Below are 26472 nucleotides of genomic sequence, written 5' to 3'. Positions count from 1 at the left end.
TCCCTTTTTCTCCCAGGTAACTTATTCGGTGCAAAAAAAAGAAAAGACTAGAAAAGAAAATGTGCGCTCATTCAAAACCCGACATTTCTTACCCGTCTTTTTTCTCCCTCCCCTCCTTTTACCTGCTAAACCCTTTCGTGCAGCCGTTGCCTGGCTGTATATTTCCATAATGGACAAGGGATAAAGACAATTAAGCCCCCAGCTTTCAAAATGAAAGGGACGTGCAAGGAAAAAGAGACATTATTATGGTTTAATGAAAACAAGACAGTGTCTGGAAGCATATTTGGTTTCTCTGCAGATGGCCGGAGTGTCACTCAGGATTTGTGCGAAACACAGCCATCTGCTTGCAAGACTTTCAATACCGTTATCAAGAAAGAAACACAACTAATAATATGGTGCAGATATCAAACTTACTGGCAAACAATTGAAGAAAATAATAATTGGCAACGTGTCCTAAAAAAGGCTAAAAGTGGCATGTGTGGTAGGAATGTTTATGGTTATCCATTTTACGAGGCATAATCCATACTGAAGTAACTTTTGGTAAAAGTCCTCTTTTAGAGTTCTATGCTGGCCATTACATCATCGACCTGCCTTCACGATTTATGACGGTATCATAACTTTCCAACAATTGGAGAATAACCAGTATACCTGGACATTAAAAGCTCCTCGATCAAGCACAGACAACCGTAATTAGGTTATGTTGTGATTTCTCAATTTTAGCTGCACTGACCTTTTGAGAAACAGCTGGCCAGTGACTCACGTTGGTCCACTTTGAACTGCGTCTCAACTGAGTTAAAAACAGAGTCCAGGGACAGCTTTGGAGCAGAGTATAGTGGAAAACTGACTATACAGATGTTTGCTTACATAACGTGCATTCATCTGGTGAGGAATGTTACAATGAAAGGAGACAAATTTTGATGAATGGTTCGGAGTTCAAAGTGAGGGGAGACACATAGGTTGCCCAACTAAAGCCCTGTGGCAGCGTACAAAGGACTAAATAAAGTGGTATTCATGTCTGGCTTAAGGCACACAACTATAACAACATGTTATGATGCTAAATGTGTTGTGTCAGTTACAATCATCTGACATGACTGTTTATGACATCTGTTATAACACTATCATGACTTTGTTATGTGGGCCTATAACGACAGAGGGTTCAAGTTAAGTGTCACCCAATTCCCCTCTATATAGTCAACGCTAATAGCCTACCACACACTTTATCACACATCAGGGGATTCCAAAAGCACCCGAGGAAAAAGTCCTCCATTACAATCCCGACAGTCAGTCGCTAGCTTGGTGAGCTACTTAAACAGACATGTCCCTTACGCCAAAAGAACTAAATCAAAGAAGTCCTGGTTGCCAAAGGCTTTGTTTGGAGCTCCAGGGGGAAGTCCCACAAGCCTGTCTGGCAGAGTAGCGGTTTCCTCCCTCACGAAGGCTTCGATGTGAGTGTACAGATGTGTGTTTATGGCTAGTTAATGGGGTCCATCAACACTCTCAGCTGCATGGGTTTTTCTGGGAGACTGCAAAGGGACTCTGAATGTCTTTATTTATCAGTTTTCTTCCCATTAGCATCCATTTACTGCCTTGGGAGAGTCAGTTTGTTTATGTGTTTTTTCAATGTTTTCTCTCTATGGGAAATATTCAAATGGAGTAGGTTAATTAGTATGTAGTCTATGTTTGTGTGACTGTGTGTGTGCGCGTGTAACAAATAACCGTTACCCAAAAGTCCATGACCGTCACAGCCCTAGATACCATAGCTTAATGTATGCTAGTACTCCTAGAGCACAGAACACAGTGGTACTGTATAGAAGCAGACTGTCACTCGACAGTCAATTCAAGGCAAGGGGAGAGCTGCTTACCGTCAATAGCCGATAGCAGGACTCTGGAGTGGTCGTATGCTATCACGTTAGCATATCTGTTCTTTGGTTTGTTGACTTCCAGGTTGGAGTGTTCCCACGTGAACTGCTGCCCGGGATCGATGGACTGCAAGTAGAGAGAGATTATATTCATTACTTTCCTTCATCACTTACAGTAGTATATTTTGCCCAATACCACCATTTAGCTCCATTTCCCAGACAAGGACTATGGATTCAAACTAGGATCAATAATTCAGAGGATTAGCAAAAAAGCTATTTTGCAGCACTGTGTAGATTCACATTTAAAGGGATAGTTCACCCAAATTACAAAAGTCCATATTGGTTCAGATCCTCAAAAAGTTCTACAGCTGCACCATTGAGAGCATCTTAACTGGCTGCATCACCTCTTGGTATGGCAACTGCTTGGCATCCGACCGCAAGGCACTACAGAGGGTTTACGTACAGCCCAGTACATCACTGGGGCAAAGCTCCCTGACATCCGGGACCTCTATACCAGGCGGTGTCAGAGGAAGGCCCTAAAAGTTGTCAAAGATTCAAGCCACCCAAGTCATAGACTCTTCTCTCTGCTACCGCATGGCAAGCGGTACCGATGCACCAAGTCTGGAACTAACAGGACCCTGAACAGCTTCTACCCCCAAGCCATAAGACTGCTAAGTAGTTCGTTAACTAGTTAACCAATAGCTACCCGGACTATGTGCATTGACCCTTTTTGGTCTTTTGACTCATCACATACGCTGCTGTTACTGTTTATTATCTATCCTGTTGCCTAGTCACTTTATCCCTAGCTATATGTACATATCTACCTCAATTACCTTGTACCCCTGCACATGGACTCGGTACCCTGTGTATATAGCCAAGTTATCGTTACTCATTGTGTATTTATTCCTCGTGTTATTATTATGATTATTTGTTTATATTTTTCGCTCTCTGCATTGTTGGGAAGGGTCTGTAATGTTAGTCTACACCTGTTGTTTACGAAAGCATGTCACAAATACAATTTTATTTTATTTGGTTTACATGCCCTGTAAGCAGTATATGGACAAGGTATGACAACAATCAATGCTTTGGTTTTGTTTAGCTGGCCACTGTCTCCAAATTCTAATGTTTTAGTATTTGTGGCACAAAGCCAATGTTGGTAGAGCATGGCGCTTGCAACGCCAGGGTTGTGGGTTCGTTTCCCACGGGGGCCCAGTATGAAAAAAAGTATGAAAAAAAGTATGAAAATGTATGCAATCACTAACTGTAAGTCGCTCTGGATAAAAGCGTCTGCTAAATGACTAAAATGTAAAATGTAAGTCAATATCCACGATATATGTCATTTTATAATTGGGGGGAACTATCCCTTTAAGCTTGACAGTATTTCAACTCTTTAGGAATATCAGTTTGAAACTCTAGGCTTGTGTAAGACGGCCTTAACAACTATTTTCCAACTCATCCAGGGTTATTTTGACATGTAGCTTAACAGACATTTTGTGTAAGTGACAAGCGCTGTTAAATTTAGCTGTCCCAAGGCTGGCTGGCGCATTCTATCGGCATCATTCCATCAGTTTCCAATAATATGCTCAAATGTATGTACAGTACACTGGTCAGTCGGGTTATGAAATGGAGTGGAGGAGGGACACCTCCATTATCCAACCCATAAATATACTGTACATTTCTTCCACCCCCCCATGTCAAAGTATTTGACCTCATATAGCTGACAAGCAGTGGGTATACAAATATAGTATGCTACATACTGTACTCCAGCACTTTGGATTTGAAATGATACAATGACTATGAGGTTAAAGTGCAGACTGTCAGCTTTAATTTGAAGGTATTTTTATCCATATCGGGTGAACTGTTAAGAAATTACTACTATTTGTACATAGTCCCCCCATTTTAGGGGACCAAAAGTATTGGGACAAATTCACTTATACAGTGCCTTCGGAAAGTATTCAGACCCCTTTACTTTTTCTACATGTTGTTACGTTACAGCCTTATTCTAAAATGGATGTAAACAATTGAAATATACAGCAATCTACACACAATACTCCATAATGACAGAGCAAAAACAGGTTTTTAGAAATGTTTGCAAATTTATAAAATATTAAAAACAGAAATACCTTATTTAAATAAGTATTCAGACCCTTTGCTATGAGACTCGAAATTGAGCTCAGGTGCATCGGTTTCCATTGATCATCCTTGAGATGTTTCTACAACTTGAGTCCACCTGTGGTAAATTCAATTGATTGGACATTATTTGGAAGGGCCCTCCTGTAGCTCAGTTGGTAGAGCATGGTGCTTGCAACGCCAGGGTTGTGGGTTCGATTCCCACGGGGGGCCAGTATGAAAAATGTATAAACTCACTAACTGTAAGTCGCTCTGGATAAGAGCGTCTGCTAAATGACTAAAAATGTAAAAATGTATATAAGGTCCCACAGTTGACAGTGCATGTCAAAGCAAAAACCAAGCCATGAGGTCAAAGGAATTGTCCGTAGAGCTCCGAGACAGGATTGTGTCAAGGCACAGATCTGGGGAAGAGTACCAAAAAATGTCTGCACCATTGAAGGTCCCCAAGAACACAGTGGCCTTCATCATTCTTAAATGGAAGATGTTTGGAACCACCAAGACACTTCCTAGAGCTTGCCTGCCCGGCCAAACTGACCAAGAACCTGATGGTCACTCTGACAGAGCTCTAGAGTTCCTCTGTGGTGATGGAAGAACCTTCCAGAAGGACAACCATCTCTGCAGCACTCCACCAATCAGGCCTTTATGGTAGAGTGGCCAGACAGAAACCACTCCTCAGTAAAAGGCACATGACAGCCCACTTGGAGTTTGCCAAAAGGCAGCTAAAGAATATTTGATGCTGTAATCGCTGCCAAAGGTGCTTCAACAAAGTACTGAGTAAAGGGTCTGAATACTTATGTAAATGTGATATTTCAGTTTTTCTAAAAACCTACAATTTATTGAAACTTGATTTTTGCTTTGTCATTACTGGGTATTGTGTGTAGATTGATGAGGGGAAAAAATGATGTAATCAATTTTAGAATAAGGCTGTAACGTAACAAAATGTGAAAGGGGGTCTGAATACTTTCTGAATGCACTGTATGTGTATTAAAGTACTCAAAAGTTTAGCATTTCGGCCCATATACTCTACACACTTGTTGGATGCATTTGCTGTGTTTCAGTCTATTTTGTGCCCAATTGAAATGAATGGCAAATTATGCATTGGGACATTTGGGAGTCACTTTTATTGTAACTAAGAATAGAATGTGTTTCTACAATTTTATTACGTTAAGGTGGATGCTACCATGATTACGGATAGTCCTGAATGAATAGTGAAAGATTATGAGTGAATGTTTTAGACACATACCGCTAAGACATGCTACAGTCTCACTATTACAATAACAGGGGAGGTTAGCACTTTTTGTGTCTGTAACTTTCTCACTCATCATTATTCACGATTCATTCAGAACTATCTGTAATCATGGTAGCATCCACCCTAATGTAGAAGTGTTTAGAAACATATTATATTCTTATTTACAATAAAAGTGCCTCCAAAATGGCACAATACATTATTTACCATTAATATCTATTGGGCACAAAATAATCTGAAACACAACCAAAACAAACAACAAATGCATCCAACAAGTTTTTAGAGTCATTGCGTGCTTACAATATTGGACCAAATACTAAACTTTTGACTACTTTAATACACATAAGTTAATTTGTCCCAATAGTTTTGGTCCCCTAAAATGGGGGGACTATGTACAAATAGTAGTCATTTCTTAATGGCTCACCTGATAAGGATGAAAATATCCTAAAATCTGCACTTTAACCTCAGTCATTGTATCGTTTCAAATCCAAAGTGCTGGAGTACGGAGCCAAAAACAACAAAACATTTGTCACTGTCCCAATACTTTTGGAGCTCACTGTAGATAAAATCGTACCTAAGCTCAGCATGTGCGACCACAATGAAGTTGAGTTCAATCGCATGCCATTCTGAATTACTCTTTAAAAGTAGAATGCTTTCACTTGGCATGCCCATATACCAATATTACACAATAAAGCCTTGCGATCTGTAGAGCGGCCTTTTGCATCCCCTTCAATGGTCCAAATGTGGAATCCGTACCCTTACCAATATCATGGACAGTAATAGTTTGAGAACATTCCAAGATTTGAAAGATACATACACATTACCAGGCAACTTCCTTCATATATATATATATATATATATATATATATATTTACCCAACTACCGAACTATCCAACGATAGGATTTATAAATAAATTATCTGGGCCCCAGATTGACTGATTTTCCATAATGGGAAAACTCATTCTGAGCTAGCCATTAAAAAAGTACTGTCCACAGATCTAATTGAATCTGAGCAACCCTTTAATTGGAAAAGAATATGGAATAATATGACTTTGGCATCCCGTAATCAAAACCATCAACTTATACATTGAAGTTTGTTCACAGACTGTATTTAACATCAAGGAAATGTTTTATGATGAAATTGATCCCAACACCCAACTGTTCACTATGTTCCCTACAATATTAGTCCTAGCCAATAGAGAGAATTTCCTTTGACTTAAAAGCCTATTTGAAAGTCAACACATTCCGCCATTTTTATTTTATTTTATGCCATAAAGACATTACTCTCTCTGCGGCTTAAGATACCAATGTTCTGCCATTGTATGCTTCTCTGCCAACTGTTATTTGAAATTTGTCAACCCCAAAACTTTGCTTGCAGGCTGATGCCTATCAACATTATATTTAAAAAGACAATACAGTCAAAAAAAAAATGCTACAAAAGTAAATTACTTGAGGTCGGTCAATGCGCCATACAAAAGCAGTTTCAGACACAGACTATTTGTTTTATTTGAATTGTGTACTTTTTAAGGTTGTTATGAAGTGTACTTTTTCCTCGCCATTCTTCAAGTATTCTTAACATTTAAGAGTTGCTGAATAAGCATGCAAAAACATTTTTGTGAATAACTTTCAACTCTCAATTTATAATCTTTATTTGACAGGTGTTGTTGTACCCAAATCATTTATGATTACTGCATGCCAGTATAGAAGCCTAGACATTAGTAACACATTCCTAAATCCTAACTTCTTGATATCAGCTATTGTTCTCTCTTGTAAAGCTTTAGCACTTCCGAATTATTCATGTCACCATTTGCTCCTAACAAGGATCCCTCGAGAGCCACTTCACATTCCTTCATATGGTGTGGGAGTGGCCTGCAGTTAAATGCTTCTGGAGCAAAGTAAAAAAAAACATTTAGAAGTGCATACATTTAAATATTCAATGCTTTGCATCTATTACGTTACTTAACGACGATAGTCACTTGAATCTCTCAATCAATCAGACAAGACTACTGCTGGCAGGCAGCACTGCTGCGATAATTTTTTGGGGTTCAATGATGGCAAGCACCTCACTCTCTCCCATTTAACCAGTGGATACAGTTCCTATTAGAAGTTATAACATTAGAATTAACTACAGCGAGAATGAATGGTGCAAGTCATGTAACAATTGAGGCCTGCACAAACATACTTCTCTATAAAGAACAATCTCAGCTAAATCCCCACAAAATTACAGTGCCTTCAGAAAGTATTCATACCCCTTGACTTATTTCACATTTTGTTGTGTTACAGCCTGAATGAAAAATGGATTAAAAAATAAATACATCTCACCCATCTACACACACATGACAAAGTGAAAACAAGTTTTTAGACATGAAATACAGAGACATTTAAAAAAGCCTTCACACCCATGAGTCAATACATGTTAGAATCCCCTTTGGCAGCAATTACAGCTATGAGTCTCTAAGAGTTTTGCACACCTGCATTGTACTATACTTGCACATTATTCTTTTAAAATTCTTCAAGCTCTGGTTGGTTGTTGATCATTGCTAGACAGCCATTTTCAAGTCTTGACATAGATTTTCAAGATTATTTAAGTCAAAACTGTAACTAGGCAACTCAGGAACATCCAATGTTGTCTAGGTAAGCAACTTCAGTGTACAGTGAATTTGGAAAGTATTCAGACCCCTTTACTTTTTCCACATTTTCTTACATTACAGTCTTATTCTAAAATGGATTAAATTGTTTTTTTCCCTCATCAATCTACACACAATACCCCATAATGTCAAAGCAAAAACAGGTTTTTAGAAATGTTTGCAAATGCATTAAAAATAAGACTGAAATATGACATTTACATAAGTCCCTTTACTCAGTACTTTGTTGAAGCACCTTTGGCAGCGATTACAGCCTTGAGTCTTCTTGGGTATGACCCTACAAGCTTGGCACACCTGTATTTAGGAATTTCACCCATTCTTCTCTGCAGATCCACTCTGCCAGGTTGGATGGGTAGCGTCGCTACACAGCTCTTATCAGGTCACTCCAGAGATGTTCGATCTGGTTCAAGTCCGGGCTCTGGCTGGGCCACTCAAGGACATTCAGAGAGTTGTCCCAAAACCACTCCTACGTTGTCTTGGCTGTGTGCTTAGGGTCGTTGTCCTGTTGGAAAGTGAACCTTCGCCCCAGTCTGAGGTCCTGAGCATTCTGGAGCAGGTTTTCATCAACGATCTCTCTGTACTTTTCCCGTTCATCTTACCCTCGATCAAATCAAATCAAATCAAATTTTATTGGTCACATGCGCCGAATACAACAGGTGCAGACATTACAGTGAAATGCTTACTTACAGCCCTTAACCAACAGTGCATTTATTTTAAACAAAAAGTAAGAATAAAACAACAACAAAAAAGTGTTGAGAAAAAAGAGCAGAAGTAAAATAAAGTGACAGTAGGGAGGCTATATATACAGTAAAATAAAGTGACAGTAGGGAGGCTATATATACAGGGGCGTTGCACTTAGTCAATGTGCGGGGCACCGGCTAGTTGAGGTAGTTGAGGTAATATGTACATGTGGGTAGAGTTAAAGTGACTATGCATAAATACTTAACAGAGTAGCAGCACGTAAAAAGGATGGGGTGGGGGGCAGTGAAATAGTCCGGGTAGCCATGATTAGCTGTTCAGGAGTCTTATGGCTTGGGGGTAGAAGCTGTTGAGAAGTCTTTTGGACCTAGACTTGGCACTCCGGTACCGCTTGCCGTGCGGTAGCAGAGAGAACATTCTATGACTAGGGTGGCTGGAGTCTTTGACAATTTTGAGGGCCTTCCTCTGACACCGCCTGGTATAGAGGTCCTGGATGGCAGGGAGCTTTGCCCCAGTGATGTACTGGGCCGTCACGCACTACCCTCTGTTTGCCTTGCGGTCAGAGGCCAAGCAGTTGCCATACCAGGCGGTGATGCAACCAGTCAGGATGCTCTCGATGGTGCAGCTGTAGAATTTTTTGAGGATCTGAGGACCCATGCCAAATCTTTTTAGTCTCCTGAGGGGGAATAGGCTTTGTCGTGCCCTCTTCACGACTGTCTTGGTGTGTTTGGACCATGATAGTTCGTTGGTGATGTGGACACCAAGGAACTTGAAGCTCGACTAGTCTCCCAGTCCCTGCCACTGAAAAACATGCTTCACCGTAGGGATGGTGCCAGGTTTGATCCAGACGTAACTCTTGGCTTTCAGGCCAAAGAGTTTGAATCTTGGTTTCATCAGACCAGAGAATCTTGATTCTCATGGTCTGAGAATCCTTCAGGTGCCTTTTGGCAAACTCCAAGCGGGCTGTCATGTGCCTTTTACTGAGGAGTGGCTCCCATCTGGCCACTCTACCATAAAGGCCTGATTGGTGGAGTGCTTCAGAGATGGTTGTCCTTCTGGAAGGTTCTCCCATCTTCACAGAGGAACTCTGGAGCTCTGTCAAAGAGACCATCAGACAAACGGAGCAATCGGGAGGGAACGGCCTTGGTCAGGGAGGTGACCAAGAACCTTCTCCCCTGATTGCTCAGTTTGTCCGGGCGGCCAGCTCTAGGAAGAGTCTTGGTGGTTCCAAACTTCTTCCATTTAAGAATGATGGAGGCCACTGTGTTCTTGGGGACCTTCAATGCTGCAGAAATGTTTTGGTACCCTTCCCCAGATCTGTGCCTCAACACAATCCTGTCTCGGAGCTCTACAGACAATTCCTTCGACATCATGGCTTGGTTTTTGCTCTGACATGCACTGTCAACTGTGGGACCTTATATAGACAGGTATGTGCCTTTCCAAATCATGTCCAATCAATTGCATTTACTACAGGTGGACTCCAATCAAGTTGTAGAAACATCTCATGGATGATCAATGGAAACAGGATGCACCTGTGCTCAATTTCGAGTTTCATAGCAAAGGGTCTGAATACTTATGTAAATAATATATTTCTGTTTTTAATTTTAATAAAGAAAAAACATGTTTTTGCTTTGTCATTATGGGGTATTGTGTGTAGATTGATGAGGGAAAAAAGCAATTTAATCCATTTTAGGATAAGGCTGTAACATAACAAAATGTGGAAAAAGTCAAGGGGTCTTTATACTTTACGAATGCACTGTATATTTGCCTTGTGGGAGGGGATGGCGCCGGAGGAGATGGCTGCTGTTTTACGGCCCCCTAACCAATTGTGCTATTATGTGTGTTTTTTTGCATTATTTGTAATTTATTCTGTACATAATGCTTCTGCCCCTGTCTCTCATGACCAAAAATAGCTTCTGGATATCAGGACAGCGATTACTCACCTCGTATTGGACAAAGATTTATTTATTTTTAAACAACAGCTGGTGCACAAAATCTAATATTAAGGAAGTCTCTAGGTTTAGCTCGCCTGAGGTAGGGTATCTCATGATAAGCTGTAGACCACACTATTTACCAAGAGAGTTTTCATCTATATTTGTCGTAGCTGTCTATTTACCACCACAAACCGATGCTGGCACTAAGACTGCACTCAATGAGCTGTATAAGGCCATAAGTAAACAGGAAAACCAGAGGCAGCGCTCCTAGTGGACGAGGACTTTAATGCAGGGAAACTTACATCCGTTCTACCTAATTTCTACCAGCATGTTAAATGTGCAACCAGAGGAAAAAAAACTCTAGACCACCTTTACTCCCACACAGAGATGCATACAAAGCTCTCCCTCGCCCTGCATTTGTCAAATCTGACCATAATTCTATCCTTCTGATTCCTGCTTATAAGCAAAAACTAAAGCAGGAAGCACCAGTGACTCGGTTAATAAGCAAGTGGTCAGATGACGCAGATGCTAAGCTACAGGACTGTTTCGCTAGCACAGACTGGAATATGTTCCGGGATTCTTCCGATGGCATTGAGGAGTACACCACATCAGCCTTATCAATAAGTGCATCAATGACGTCGTCCCCACAGTGACCGTACGTACATACCCCAACCAGAAGCCATGGATTACAGGCAACATCTGCACTAAAGGGTAGAGCTGCCGCTTTCAAGGAGCGGGACTCTAACCCGGACGCTTATAAGAAATCCCGCTATGCCCTCCGCCGAACCATCAAACAGGCAAAGAGTCAATACAGGACTAAGATTGAATCGTACTACAATGGCTCTGACGCTCGTCGGATGTGGCAGGGCTTGCAAAAGGGAAGTACAGCCGTGAGCTGCCCAGTGACACGAGCCTACCAGACGAGCTAAATCACTTCTATGCTCGCTTCGAGGCAAGCAACACTGTGGCAAATAAAATTGTATTTTATTTTATTTGTGTTTTAGGTTATTGTCCTGCTGAAAGGTGAATTCATCTCCCAGTGTCTGTTGGAAAGCAGACTGATCCATGTTTTCCTCTAGTATTTTGTCTGTGCTTACCTCTATTCTGTTTATTTTTATCGTAAACACTCCCTAGTCGTTGCCGATGACAAGCATACCCATAACATGATGCAGTCGCCACCATGTTTGAAAATATGAAGAGTGGTACTCATTTATGTGTTGTGTTGGATTTGCCCCTAACATAACGCTTTGTATTCAGGACATAAAGTTAATTTCTTTGATTTTTACTTTTGTAGTTTTACTTTAGTGCCTTATTGCAAACAAGTTGCATGTTTTGGAATATTTGTATTCTGTACAGGCTTCCTTCTTTTCACTCTGTCATTTAGGTTAGTATTGTGGAGTAACTACAATGTTGTTGATCCATCCTCAGTTTTCTCCTATCACAGAGATGAGGTAGTCATTCAAAAATCATATTAAACACTATTAGAGTCCAATCAACTTATTATGTGACTTGTTAATCACATTTTTACTCATGAACGTATTTAGGCTTGCCATAACAAAGGGGTTGAATACTTATTGACTCAAGACATTTCAGCTTTCCATTTTTTATTAATTTAAAAACGATATATTCCACTTTGACATTATGGGGTATTGTGTGTAGGCTAGTGGCACAATAGAGAATAGGGATGGATGGGTGGGAAGGGGACTGATGGGCAACCTTGGTTTCTGGGTGGGATGGCAAGGGGTAGGAGGCATTCTTTCTTCGGGTCGATAGGTGGGGGTTAGGGGGGCTAGGCGAAGTGGGAGGCATGGTTTCCGGGTGGGGAGGGAGGATGCGGGCAGGTGGATGGAGACTGAGGGGGGCAATGTATTTTTTTACCTGTAAACCCCCCTCGAAAACAAGAGAACAAATCTAAATAAAAAGTTGGTCACCATTTTTTTTCATTAAATTAAGAATGCTTTCACTTGCTAAAGTAAATAGCAAAATTACTACATACTACATTCATAATGGCTTTTTACAGCTATTTGGAATCAGATGAAGGTAATGGTTTTAACAACAGAGTGTCCATTTTTGTCAGTCTAAGCTGAAGAATGGTTGGCAGTGTATTGCCCTTGTCTCAAATGGCACCCTATTGCTTATATAGTGCACTACTTTCAATCAGAGCCCTATGGGCCCTGGTCAAAATTAGTGCACTATAAAAGGGAATAGGGTGCCATTTGAGACTTAGCCTTGGAATGTGAAGTGGCTCTCCAGGGATCCTTGTCAGGAGCAAATGGTTAGCATGAATAAATCGGAAGTGCTTAAGCTTTACAAGAGAGAACAATAGCTGATATCAAGAAGTTAGGAGTTAGGAATGTGTTAGGAATGTCTGGACTTCTATACTGACGTGCAGTAATCATAAATGATTTGGGTACAACAACACCTGTCAAAGAAAGATGAAATGTATTCTGACTCTTTACTGTCTTTTGAAAATGTAACGTTGATAGGCATCAGCCTGCACGTCTTTGGGTTGACACATTTCAAATTACAGCTGCTATAGAAGCATGCAATGGCTGAACATTGATCTCATGAAGGAAGAAAAAAAAAACATTATCTCTCTATTGGCTAGGACTATTGTTGCATACAATGAATGCCAACCTTAGTAAGCAGAAAATTACTACAATAGTCTACTATAATAACTACAACGATAAGAGACCACTATTTTACATTTTAGCCATTGTAGATGAGGTTTTCCTCAAAGGCCAAGTTTGCTCTCCACCATCCTTGGGCCTTCTATCAGGTTAGGGTTTACGGCACACAGAAGAGCTGTACAATTGAGTGCAACCAACAGAATCAGCAATCTAACCCCTCCTATAGCTCCTATAGCTCCGTAAAGCCCGGATGGTCCCTCACCACAAATAAACTAGCTATAAAATGTAATACCACTAGTTGTGTAAGAGAAAACACCACATTGTGAAACATATTGTTCAATTTCACATGTCAGAGGAAATATTGGGCTGTGTTCTTTAAAGAGTCTCTAACTTTTTATATTTCCAATAAGGGAGTTATGAGCTGTATTATGCCCACTATTGGGAATAAAGGTACCTGACGCCAAAGGGCAGGAAGCACAGAGAGGTAAACGTGATAAAATAGTATTTAAATGCCTCATTCCTTCCTCCTTTCTGGTAGTGACATGACATAATTGGTGAAAGCAAGCTAGTGGAAAGGTTTCTCACACCAATCCAGTAATTTCAGGCTACTACAATGGTGCTGGAGGGAATAGCAGCCGTTTTACGGGCTCCTGACCAATTGTGCTATTTTGTGTGTTTTTTTTTATAGATGATCTTAATTTATTTTGTACATAGTGTTTCTGGCATCATTTTCTATGACCGAAAATAGTTTCTGGACATCAGAACACTAACCTCGTTTTGGATGAAGATTTTTAATTCAATGAGACGGAGGTGAATGACATACTGCTCATCTTGGACCAGGCCTAAATCCCTGACACTCGAAGAAGGAAGAGGCGGCGTTATAGAGGCCGGCGTGCGGGATACCTGACGAAACTACGTCGGAGAGTGGATAAACCACCTCTCCCTCCGTTATATTGGCGAACGTGCAATCACTGGAGAATAAACTGGATGAGCTCTGTTCGAGACTATCCTATCAATGTGATCTGAATAACTGTAATATACTATGTTTCTCCAAGACGTGGCTGAACAAGGACATGGAAGAAAAAAACGAGCTATTTTTTCTATACATCGGCAAGACAGAATGGCAGCGACGGGCAAACTCAGGCTGGGTGTTGTGAGTCTCTTTGTTTACAACAGCTGGTGGGCCATCTCTAATATTAAGGAAGTCTCGAGGTTCTGCTCCCCTGAGTTAGAATACAACATGATAGACCAAACTATTTACCAAGAGAGTTTTCATCTATATTTTTCGTAGCTGACTACTTACCACCACAAACCAATGCTGGACCTAAGACCGCACTCAACAAGCTGTATAGGGCCATAAGCAAACAAGAAAATGCTCACCCAGAGGTGGCGCTCCTAGTGGCCAGTGATTGTACTGCAGGAAAACTGAAATCGGTCTTACCTTATTTCTACCAGCATGTCACCTGATGCTGAGCTACAGGACTGTTTCGCTAGCACAGACTGGAATATGTTCCGAGATTCATCCGATGGCATTGAGGTGTCTTCACCACATCAGCACCGGCTTCATTTGTCTCAACCGCCGTCTCCACAGTGACTGTACGTACATATCCCAACCAGAAGCCATGGATTACAGGCAACATTCGCACTGAGCTAAAGGCTAGAGCTGCCGCTTTCAAGGAGCGGGACACTAATCCGAACGCTTATAAGAAATTCTGCAAGCCTACCAGACGAGCTAAATGCCTTCTATGCTCGAGGCTAGCAACACTGAACCATGATTGAGAGCACCAGCTAATCCGGATAACTGTGTGATCGCTCTACGTAGCCGATGTGAGTAAGAACTTTAAACAGGTTAACATTCACAAGGCCGCAGGGCCAGACGGATTACCAGGACGCGCACTCAGCGCATGCGCTGACCAGCTGGCAAGTGTCTTCACTTACATTTTCAACCTCCTCCTGACCCAGTCTGTAATACCTACATGTTTCAAGCAGACCACCATATTCCCTGTGTCCAAGAACACCAAGGTAACCTATCTAAGTAGCACTCACATCTGTAGCCATGAAATGCTTTGAAAGGCTGGTCATGGCTCACATCAACACCATCATCCCAGACCCACTCCAATTCGCATACCGCCCCAACAGATCCACAGATGATGCAATGTCTATTGCACTCCACACTGCCCTTTCCCACCTGGACAAAAGGAACACCTACGTGAGAATGCTATTCATTGACTACAGCTCAGCGTTCAACACCATAGTGCCCTCCAAGCTCATCAGTAAGCTAAGGACCCTGGGACTGAACACCGCCCTCTGCAACTGCATCCTGGACTTCCTGACGGGCCACCCCCAGGTGGTGAGGGTTGGCAACAACACATCTACCACGCTGACCCTCAACACGGGGACCCCTCAGGGGTGCGTGCTTAGTCCCCTCCTGTACGCCCTATTCAGCCATGACTGCGTAGCTGCGCACGACTTGACTGGCTGCACCATCGCTTGGTATGGCAACAGCTTGGCATACGATCATAAGGCGCTACAGAGGTTAGTGCATATGGCCCAGTACATCACTGGGGCCGAGCTCCCTGCCATCCACGTCCTCTATACCAGGCGGTGTCAGAGAAAGGCCCTAAAAGTTGTCAAATATTCCAGCTACCCAAGCGCCAAGTCTGGGACCAAAAGGCTCCTGAACAGTTTAATACCCCAAGCCATAAGACTGCTGAACAGTTATTCAAATGGCTACCCTGACTATTTGCATTGAATCCCTTTTTATTTGCACCGGCTTTATGCACACTCACTGGACTCTACCCACACACTCACACATACTACATTGACACGCCAACACACACACACACACCCACACTATATACGCTAACACACACAAAACACACATACATGCATATTGATGCCACATACACACACAAAAAATAATAATTGTACAGCTAACCTTGTGCGGACACACCATTCAGTCCCATTCAAAATCCTATTTTCCCTAACCCCTAACCCTAACCCGTACTCTTACCCTAACCCTAACCCAAAAACCTAACCTTAACCCTAACCCTAAACCTAACCCTAGCTTCTAACCCTAACCCTAAAACTAACCCTAGCTCCTAACCCTAACCATTAACATAATTCTAACCCTAACACTAATTCTAACCTTAACCCTAAACCCCCTAGAAATAGCATTTGACCTCGTGGGGACTAACAAAATGTCCCCAGTTGGACTTCTGGTCCCCACAAGAATAGTAAAACAGGTCCACACACACACGCACATAGACACAATTTCACACTCTTTCACACTTCACATGCGCTGCTGCTACTCTGTTGATTATCTATCCTGATTGCCTAGTCATCTTCACCCCTACCTACATGTACATATTACCTCAATTACCTCAGCTACCTCGTACCACTGCACATTAACTCGGTACCAGTACTCCTTCTATATAGTCTCTTTATTTTATTGTGTTAATATTTTCGTTAATATTTGTAGCAAATGTTTCTTACTTTTTAACTCTGCATTGTTTGGAAAGGGCTCGTAAGTAGGCACTTCACAGTAAAGTCTACACCTCTTGTATTCGGCGCATGTGTAATATAATTAAATTAAATTTGATTTGAGGTTAGTGATTCCTTTTAGGAAGTGTGGAGGAAGGATGCATTGTAAGATTATTGAAATGGTGAAATGATCATGTTTGTTTATACATGAGGCGGTTAGAGTCTTGGATAAACTCTCCCTGTATAATCTCTAGAGGAATGACTGAAAAAGAGTTTGGGATTTACTTTTTGCACAGTTAACCTTTGATTTACAGTGGGGGAAAAAAGTATTTAGTCAGCCACCAATTGTGCAAGTTCTCCCACTTAAAAAGATGAGAGAGGCCTGTAATTTTCATCATAGGTACACGTCAACTATGACAGACAAATTGAGAATTTTATTTCCAGAAAATCACATTGTAGGATTTTTTATGAATTTATTTGCAAATTGTGGTGGAAAATAAGTATTTGGTCACCTACATGAGATACACTTTACTAAGGGTTAAGAGCATGTGAACTTTGTCAGTAAGACCAAATCTCAGTTGTGTGACTTTCATTATCTGCAGAAATGCAGACCAGAATGCAGTGCAAGTCAGTCAGGACAAAACTTAGGCTAAGCTGCCGCATTTTTATCAAAATATGTTGAAACAGTGGGTCGCAATATTGCTCATAATAAAGAACTTTAGTTTCATTGTGCTCTGAAAATTACATTCCATTCCTCGTGAAAAAACCCGCCTTCGACTTAAAATTCAATTTACTTAAGGTGCAATAATGGTTGGGGCAGCTTGGCAGCCAGCCACATTGTGACCTCATGGTTTGGAGCTGTGGTGGCACAGCCCGCAGAGAGAGGCAGAGAAAGAGAGAGAAAGTGAGAGAGCGAGCGAGAGAGAGAAAGAGGTGGACTGCAGTTCCATCACACACAATGGCCCTGAAAGGACCTCGGCGCTCTAGCACAATTCTGCAGCTTCGCCAACATTCAGTTGAACGCAGGTCCATCTATTTAGATTTACTCCCATTGTGTTTCGCACAGAATCCATCTAGCAATGGCAAGCGGCAATAGGGAAACAGGGGATTTATTGGGCTTTAAAAGGTATTTAATTCCACATTTGTGGAGTGACTGCCGAGAGTGATGACTGTGAGGGGAGGGAAAAAACAGTAACTTTACTTTTGGACCATGCCACTCTGCTCCAATCAATCAAACCCACTATGTTTCATCGTCTGATGAAATCACAGAAATAGTATTATGTCTTTGTGAATGTGCAGAACCAAAGACTAGGGCTGTTGCGGTGACCATATTACCGCCACACCTGCAGTCATGAGTCACGGTAATCTCCTCTTATGCACTCTGGACATGCGTTGATAGTACCCAACTGGCTAACGACGTCCCTCTTACCACTCTGACATCAATGCAAATGCAATCGAAAATCACATCAAACACATATCATCAAAACCATATCAAGCTTTTAAAACTCACCTCATTGTGATCTATCAATTTGAAGAAAGAAGTTCAACAATAGCTTGAAACTGAGTGGAAAACATGGTCATTGTGGATGTTGTTTCAAAGCCAAACAACGTAATGGGCAGCGCTTTCTAAGGTGAGGATTAATTCAAATCATTTAAGACATTGCATGTAGAACACCCATACCCATATTAGAGCTTATGCATACGCATAGGCCTGTATATAAGCCCAAGCCCCCCCATAAACCTGAATTTAAATAATGATTGTGCCGTTATACAATATAGCCTAATATCCTTCCACATATTACACACGGCAGAAAAACATTAAAAAAAAAACATAGATTTAAGATGTCTTTGGCACATAATTGGTCTAGCCTATATTCCAAAGTTAAACAAATTCTAGTAATCGCCTTTGAGTGTGGACTATTATTATGCATACTGGATGGACTGGTTATGTCATGCTATGCTCCAAACTTTCTATCCACGAGTCTGGGAGAGAACGTATAGGCCTAGGCGATGCTGTTGGTTCATTGATTGTGCTTACAAAGTTAGCCTACAATTATAGTGAATTTGTATTTGATTTTGAATAGCCTAGTAATAGGGCATTTTTTATGTTTTCATCATTAATAGGCTGACACATTACCTTTAGCTGTACATTTCCATCTACTCCTCTCTATCCTTCATTCCTTCCTCAAGTGCGCAGAGAGAGGGGCTATCAACAGTTTAATTAAATATGTTTCGTTGTGAAAACATGTTACTATCAATGTTCCCGAACAGATTTCACTTGGTTTCCCAAATGAAGCACTGGGTAGCTGCAGGAACATGGTAGGAGAGCCCATGTCATACAGAGTTTGGGCGGAATATCACCTGTCGCACAGTGAGAGGCTGCATGCTCCTCAAACAGTGGTTGATACGTTAAGTGAAATAAGTGTTCTTATACAGTAAGCCCATACATTTCTATATGCAATCTCATGTGAAAGCATAGTTTTGATGGTTGCCACTAAAAGGAGGAGGATCCCAGCTGCTACTATACAGTTGAAGTCGGAAGTTTACATACACTTAGGTTGGAGTCATTAAAACTTGTTTTTCAACCACTCAACACATTTCTTGTTAACAAACTATAGTTTTGGCAAGTTGGTTAGGACATCTACTTTGTGCATGACACAAGATTATTTCACTTATAATTCACTGTATCACAATTCCAGTGGGTCAGAAGTTTACATACACTAAGTTGACTGTGCCTTTAAACAGCTTGGAAAATTCCAGAAAATGATGTCATGGCTTTAGAAGCTTCTGATAGGCTAATTGACATCATTTGAGGCAATTGGAGGTGTACCTGTGGATGTAGTTTAAGGCCTACCTTCAAACTCAGTGCCTCTTTGCTTCACATCATTGGAAAATCAAAAGAAATCAGCCAAGACCTCAGAAAAGAAATTGTAGACCTCCACAAGTCTGGATCATCCTTGGGAGTCATTTCCAAACGCCTGAAGGTACCACGTTCATCTGTACAAACAATAGTACCCAAGTATAAACACCATGGGACCACGCAGCCCTCATACCACTCAGGAAGGAGACGCATTCTGTCTCCTAGAGATTAATGTACTTTGGTGCGAAAAGTGCAAATCAATCCCAGAACAACAGCAAAGGACCTTGTGAAGATGCTGGAGGAAACAGGTACAAAAGTATCTAGATCTACAGTAAAACAAGTCCTATATCGACATAACTTGAAAGGCCGCTCAGCAAGGAAGAAGCCACTGCTCCAAAACCACCATAAAAAAGCCAGACTACGGTTTGCAACTGCACATGGGGACAAAGATCGTACTTTTTGGAGAAATGTCCTCTGGTCTGATGAAACAAAAATTTAACTGTTTGGCCAGAATGACCATCGTTATGTTTGGAGGAAAAAGGAGGACGCTTGCAAGCCGAAGAACACCATCCCAACCGTGAAGCACGGGGGTGGCAGCATCATGCTGTGGGGATGCTTTGCTGCAGGAGGGACTGGTGCACTTCACAAAATAGATAGCATCATGAGGAAGGAAAATGATGTGGATATATTGAAGCAACATCTCAAGACATCAGTCAGGAAGTTAAAGCTTGGTCGCAAATGGGTCTTCCAAATGGACAATGAACCCAAGCATACTTCCAAAGTTGTGGCAAAATGGCTTAAGGACAACAAAGTCAAGGTATTGGAGTGGCCATCACAAAGCCCTGACCTTAATCGTATAGAAAATGTGTGGGCAGAACTGAAAAAGCGTGTGCGAGCAAGGAGGCCTATAAACCTGACTCAGTTACACCAGGAGGAATGGGCCAAAATTCACCCAACTTATTGTGGGAAGCTTATGGAAGGCTACCCAAAACGTTTGACCCAAGTTAAACAATTTAAAGGCAATGCTACCAAATACTAATTGAGTGTATGTAAACTTCTGACCCATTGGGAATGTGATGAAAAAACTAAAAGCTGAAATTAATCATTCTCTCTACTATTATTCTGACATTTCACATTCTTAAAATAAAGTGGTGATCCTAACTGACCTAAGACAGGGAATTTTAAATGTCAGGAATTGTGAAAAACTGAGTTTAAATGTATTCAAATCAAATCAAATCAAATTGTATTGGCCACTTGCGCCGAATACAACAGGTGCAGACATTACAGTGAAATGCTTACTTACAGCCCTTAACCAACAGTGCATTTATTTTTAACAAAAAGGTAAAAATAAAACAACAACAAAAAAAGTGTTGAGAAAAAAAGAGCAGAAGTAAAATAAAATAACAGTAGGGAGGCTATATATACAGGGGGGTACCGGTGCAGAGTCAATGTGCAGGGGCACCGGCTAGTTGAGGTAGTTGAAGTAATATGTACATGTGGGTAGAGTTAAAGTGACTATGCATAAATCATTAACAGAGTAGCAGCAGCGTAAAAGGATGGGGTGGGGGGGCAGTGCAAATAGTCCGGGTAGCCATGATTAGCTGTTCAGGAGTCTTATGGCTTGGGGGTAGAAGCTGTTGAGAAGTCTTTTGGACCTAGTATTTGGCTAAGGTGTATGTAAACTTCCGACTTCAACTGTATTTATTTCTCAGCTGCTATTTCTCAGCTTTATTTCGCATGACAATAACCGGCTGACAAAATGTTATGACCGCCACAGTCCTACCAAAGACAACCCCCTTCCCTTCTTCTTCTCTGGTCAGATGAGACTTTGGCGAATCCTGGCCGAAGGGTCGCGTCACCTTGTCTGCGGGCTAATGAGATGAAGGCGCGTTGGCGAGATGCTGACCTTTTCTGAGCGGTGTCCATATTAAATGGAACAATTATTGCCGTTCAGAGATACGGCGGCGCGGGGGGACGACAGGCCTTTCAATCAAGCCCGTTGTGACTGGATAAATGTTTAATTTTCACTTTTTCCTGAATGCCAGGTGCCATGTTAAGGACTGGCTTTCCTGAATGGCAGGGTGGCAGTGCTGTGACACTTTTGTAATGACCGGATTAAAGGGTTCGGGAAAATAACATTACATGGCGAGACTTGGGGCTTAAATAAACTCCTGACACATTACACAATGAGTGACACAATGAGTTTAGAGGGCATCCAGCCTCTCTCTCAGGCACATGAGCTTACACTGTTGGGGTAGCATACGCTAACAAGCATGTAGATTAATGTAATAATGTCCATGTTTTTCACATACACTATACCAGGGGTAAACAACTCAGTCCCAACCTGGACACCTAGTGATGTTTTCACTGTGACCATAAAAGCATAATCAAAAAGTCCAAAGTCTTTAATATACTAACCCTTTTTTCTGAATGACAGATGGCATCTTAGTTCATCAAAAACATGAATCCTTCTCCGATAACACCTCCAATCTAACCTAAATATGCAAACAGATAAGAAACAAGCCTCCTGTTTACCTCGTATTCCTGTGAAAACTTCAGGTTGTCGTTGGCTTTCAAGCGCTCCAAATGATCGGCCAGGTCCAGGATGGAGATTGGTGGGTGGCTGGCCATGCCTGTCAATCAAACGGAAGAGGTCAGTCGCCAGGGGTGAGGGGGTCGCTACCACGGTTACAATCAGTGAATCATTAGAAAAGCAGCATGTGTGTAACAGGGGGATGGAGAAGTGGATCGTTGTTAGGCAATTTTTTCACTCAAAGCAGTGGCATGCTCATAGGAAGATATGGACAGGAAAGGAAGCCAATGAGAAGTCATCGAGCAGACTTCACTTCCTGTAACACTTCCTACTGTGAGAGAAGAATGTTATTCACACCGAGCGGCCGAGGGAGTTAGCATGACGGAAGACATTCACACAAACAAACAAACAAACCACAAACAAACAAATCACCAAGTTAAGCCAAGATGTTGTTTTCTGCTTTGAGTGATGACATGTTACTAGGATGTGTAATTTTTTTGCTCTGCCTCCTGCGATGGATGGCATGGTAATAAGTAACGTGTGGATTAGATGGGGGTGAGATTGACTGCAAGTGTCTACGTAGAAAGGAGGAGGAGGGGGAGGGGGATGAAGAGAAAAACTAACGGAACAAAACAAAAGAGAGAAAGAAAGAATGTGGTGAATGCATAAACAAGACCAACTAACTTGACGAATGGAAGTTACTGGGGTAACCGGGGTCACCTGAACCTGCGGAGAAACGGCGATATAAATAAAAACGTCGCAGACGATCGTGCAATGTGATGATTCCTTTGTTTAAGGGGTAGAAACCGTTGGGGAAGGTGACTGACGAAACTAGAGTTATACACTGTATCATCTAAATGTCACATAGATCTGTTAGTAACGCACACATTGACATGCTAGAAGCTAGCCTATGCCACCATGCGTAAATCGGTGGGAAAGACATGAAAACACTCAACAAAACAGACCCGGAGAAACAAGAACTGAGTCAAGCGATCGCACAATCCTATCATAATGAGATCCATTCTGACCATCAGATATCCTACAAAGTCTGCAGGCAGGAAGTTTCACCTTGCATAAACATTTTTTGTTGGACTTTACTTTGACAAGGTAGAACTGACATTGTTGAATGTAAATAGTGTTAGCACACAGGCTACCAATGTATTCTGTATAAGTTGTTTGTGGCGAAGGTATGTGAAGAGAACAGAGGAGAGAGCAGAGAAGGGGGTTGTGTGGGGTTGACCGAAGTCACTATGTACCGACCCGTCAAGGTTTGGACACACCTACTCATTCAAGGGTTTTTCTTTATTTTTACTATTTTCTACATTGTAGAATAATAGTGAAGACATCAAAACTATGAAATAACACATATGGAATCATGTAGTAACCTAAAAAGTGTTAAACAAATAAAAATATATTTTATATTTGAGATTCTTCAAATAGCCACCCTTTGCCTAGATGACTGCTTTTGCACACTCTTGGCATTCTCTCAACCAGCTTCATGGGGTAGTCACCTGGAATGCATTTCAATTAACAGGTGTGCCTTGTTAAAAGTTAATTTGTGGAATTTATTTCCGTCTTAATGCGTTTGAGCCAATCAGTTGTGTTGTGACAAGGTAGGGGGGTATACAGAAGATAGCACCTATTTGGTAAAAGACCAAGTCCGTATTATGGCCAGAACAGCTCAAATAAGCAAGAGAAATGACAGTCCATCACTACTTTAAGACATGAAGGTCAGTCAATCTGGAAAATGTCAAGAACTTTGAAAGTTTCTTCAAGTGCAGTCGCAAAAACCATCAAGCGCTGTGATGAAACTGGCTCTCATGAGGACCGCCACCGAATGGAAGACCCAGAGTTACCTCTGCTGCAGAGGATAAGTTCAATAGAGTTACCAGCCTCAGAAATTGCAGCCCAAATAAATGCTTCACAGAGTTCAAGTAACAGACACATCTCAACATCAACTGTTCAGAGGGGACTGTGTGAATCAGGCCTTCATGGTCGAATTACTACAAAGAAACCACTACTAAAGGACACCAATAAGAAGAAACCTGCCTGGGCCAAGAAACACGAGCAATGGACATTAGACCGGTGGAAATGTGTCCTATGGTCTGGAGTCCAAATTGGAGATTTTTGGTTCAAACCGCTGTGTCTTTGTGAGACGAGGTGTAGGTGAACGGATGATCTCTGCATGTGTATCTCCCACCGTAAATCATGGAGGAGGAGGTGTTATGGTGTGGGGGTGCTTTGCTGGTGACACTGTCTGTTATTTATTTAGAATTCAAGGCACACTTAACCAGCATGGCTACCACAGCATTCTGCAGCGATACGCCATCCCATCTGATTTGGGCTTAGTGGGACTATCATTTGTTTTTCTACAGGACAATGACCCAACACATCTCCAGGCTGTGTAAGGTCTATTTTACCAAGAAGGAGAGTGATGGAGTGCTGCATCAGAGGACCTGGCCTCCACAATCCCCCGACCTCAACCCAATTGAGATGGTTTGAGATGAGTCGGACGGTAGAGTGCAGGAAAAGCAGCCAACAAGTGCTCATCATATGTGGGAACTCCTTCAAGACTGTTGGAAAAGCATTCCAGGTGAAGCTGGTTGAGAAAATGCCAAGAGTGTGCAAAGCTGTCATCAAGGCAAAGGGTGGCTATTTGAAGAATCTCAAATATAAAATATTTTTTGATTTGTTTAAAAAGAAATTGGTTACTACATGATTCCATGTGTGTTATTTCATAGTTTTGATATCTTCACTATTATTCTACAATGTAGAAAATAGTAAAAATAAAGAAAAACCCTTGAATGAGTAGGTGTGTCCAAACTTTTGACTGGTACTGTATGTCTAGGCTTAAACACAGCTGCCGAAATGTTGACTCAGGACACTTTTTGGCCACGGGTGGGAGGGTTCGTGAGGCGACTCCACAAAGTGCTGTCATCCTGTCCCAGATAGAGGTTTCATAATAGCCGGGACACGGTGCCGTTTTTCCCACTCTCCCGCCTGAGACAGTGTCTGCGAGGGCACGTCAGTGGTCTTTTCATCTACACTGATAACACAAGTGGGCATTAGCTAATGGAAAAAGCGGAAAAGCGGAGCCTCTTTTCTCCCGCGCTCACTCGCTTTATTTCTCCAAGAGGTTGTTTCTATCAGCCTCTACCACTCAAGGCCCATTTTCAGCCGCCGGTTGACAATGGAACTGCCAATCGCCACGTGGCGCCATGCACACATCAAGCGTCCTCAAGATGGAAAAGCGCATTGAGGAGTAGCGAGGTGAGAGAGGGATGAAAGAGGGAGGAGCGAGGGAGGGAGGCGGGAGGGAGGGAAGAGAAGTGTGGTCTAATGTAGCACCAATCAGCACTGGAGAGGAAGCTGTAAAAGAGGGAGACAAAGATGTTTGGACCGCTCGAGCAAGTCGAGAGTCACTTTGAGAGGCTCTTTGGAAAATGAGAATGGTGTGCGAGACTAATCAAGATGGTTGTAGAGGATTCCGGAATAGGGAAAAGTGTGGTGGTTTAGATCACTCTGAAGTCCCCTTCTCAAAGTGAAAACTGAGAGGGGAAAAAACACCCCCTCTTGCCAAGTTTGACATTTCCAGTAATGGATATAACGTAATTGAGAGTAGGGGTTTCATAAATATGCATAATCTTTAAAAAATCTGCCTGCGGCTGGGATAATTTATTCCCTTTTCATACGAGCTGACCTGAAAAATGTGGCTTTGATATTACATTATTGGCAGTCCCTGAACACCTGTCCCACTGCTCTCGCTGCCAGAAGAACTCCAGTACCAAGTTGAGCGTGTCTCTTCACTCCAAAAATTTGAAAATGCATTGGCTCTCCAAGGGACAAAAGAACTGTGGCGGCCATCTTTTTCCCCTCTGCGACAAAAAGGGGTCACATGAACAGGCATGACCGCTGTTCACCTCGCCAGGGAAGGTCAAAAGGGAGGGGACGTTTGTGTTCACAGCTTGTCACTGGCCCACTCTTCTCTCCACTGTCCACTGCCTCATGTACAGGATGTAACATGGCACAGTGACAGTGTCATAGTTTCAGCTACCTGTGACTTCCAACATGCTACACTGTCACTCTGAGGAGACTAGTGTTAGCTTGGCAAAGGCTGCACCGACCTACAGATGTAGGTTCTTAATTTGATCAGTCTTTTGTTGCTGAGAATTTTCCTTCACAGCAGGAAATGCAAATTTGTAGTGTATTCGATGTTTAAAAAGATTTCCACTTTAAAATGTCAGTCTTGATTTGCACTAATGATGTATCAACCCTTACAAAAAATATCCATTCATTATAATCCACATAATAATTCACATTTTCTGTTGCTGCAGGTTTCTTTTCATGCTATAGCAAACTGGCTCAAATTAAGATCCTACATCTGTAGGTGACCCGTGAAGACAAGGACGATGTTAACTACCATGAAAGTGTTAGCCTTGCACTGCTGTCTCCA

General features: G+C 41.9%; 1 protein-coding gene across 43 annotated transcripts in view; it reads right to left on the bottom strand.

Annotated features, from left to right (window-relative positions):
- The window catches only part of LOC121554718 (receptor-type tyrosine-protein phosphatase delta-like), a 597272-nt gene that overhangs the window by 15995 nt on the left and 554805 nt on the right, over positions 1-26472 (bottom strand). For 25 of the 43 annotated variants that reach the window (XM_045211917.1, XM_041868419.2, XM_045211923.1 and 22 more), the window contains 3 exons: positions 22704-22745; positions 22022-22119; positions 1863-1986 (listed from right to left, as the gene is read on the bottom strand). In XM_045211917.1, coding sequence (XP_045067852.1) covers positions 1863-1986; positions 22022-22119; positions 22704-22745 — 264 coding nt within the window. The remainder of the gene's footprint in view (positions 1-1862; positions 1987-22021; positions 22120-22703; positions 22746-26472) is intronic. The other 18 variants (XM_045211930.1, XM_045211932.1, XM_045211933.1 and 15 more) reach the window with 1 other exon arrangement.

The sequence above is a fragment of the Coregonus clupeaformis genome, chromosome 39, assembly GCF_020615455.1.
Source record: "Coregonus clupeaformis isolate EN_2021a chromosome 39, ASM2061545v1, whole genome shotgun sequence".
Lineage (NCBI taxonomy): Eukaryota > Metazoa > Chordata > Actinopteri > Salmoniformes > Salmonidae > Coregonus > Coregonus clupeaformis.
The sequence above is the reverse complement of the archived record's forward strand: the minus strand, read 5'-3'. Positions and strand labels throughout refer to the sequence as shown.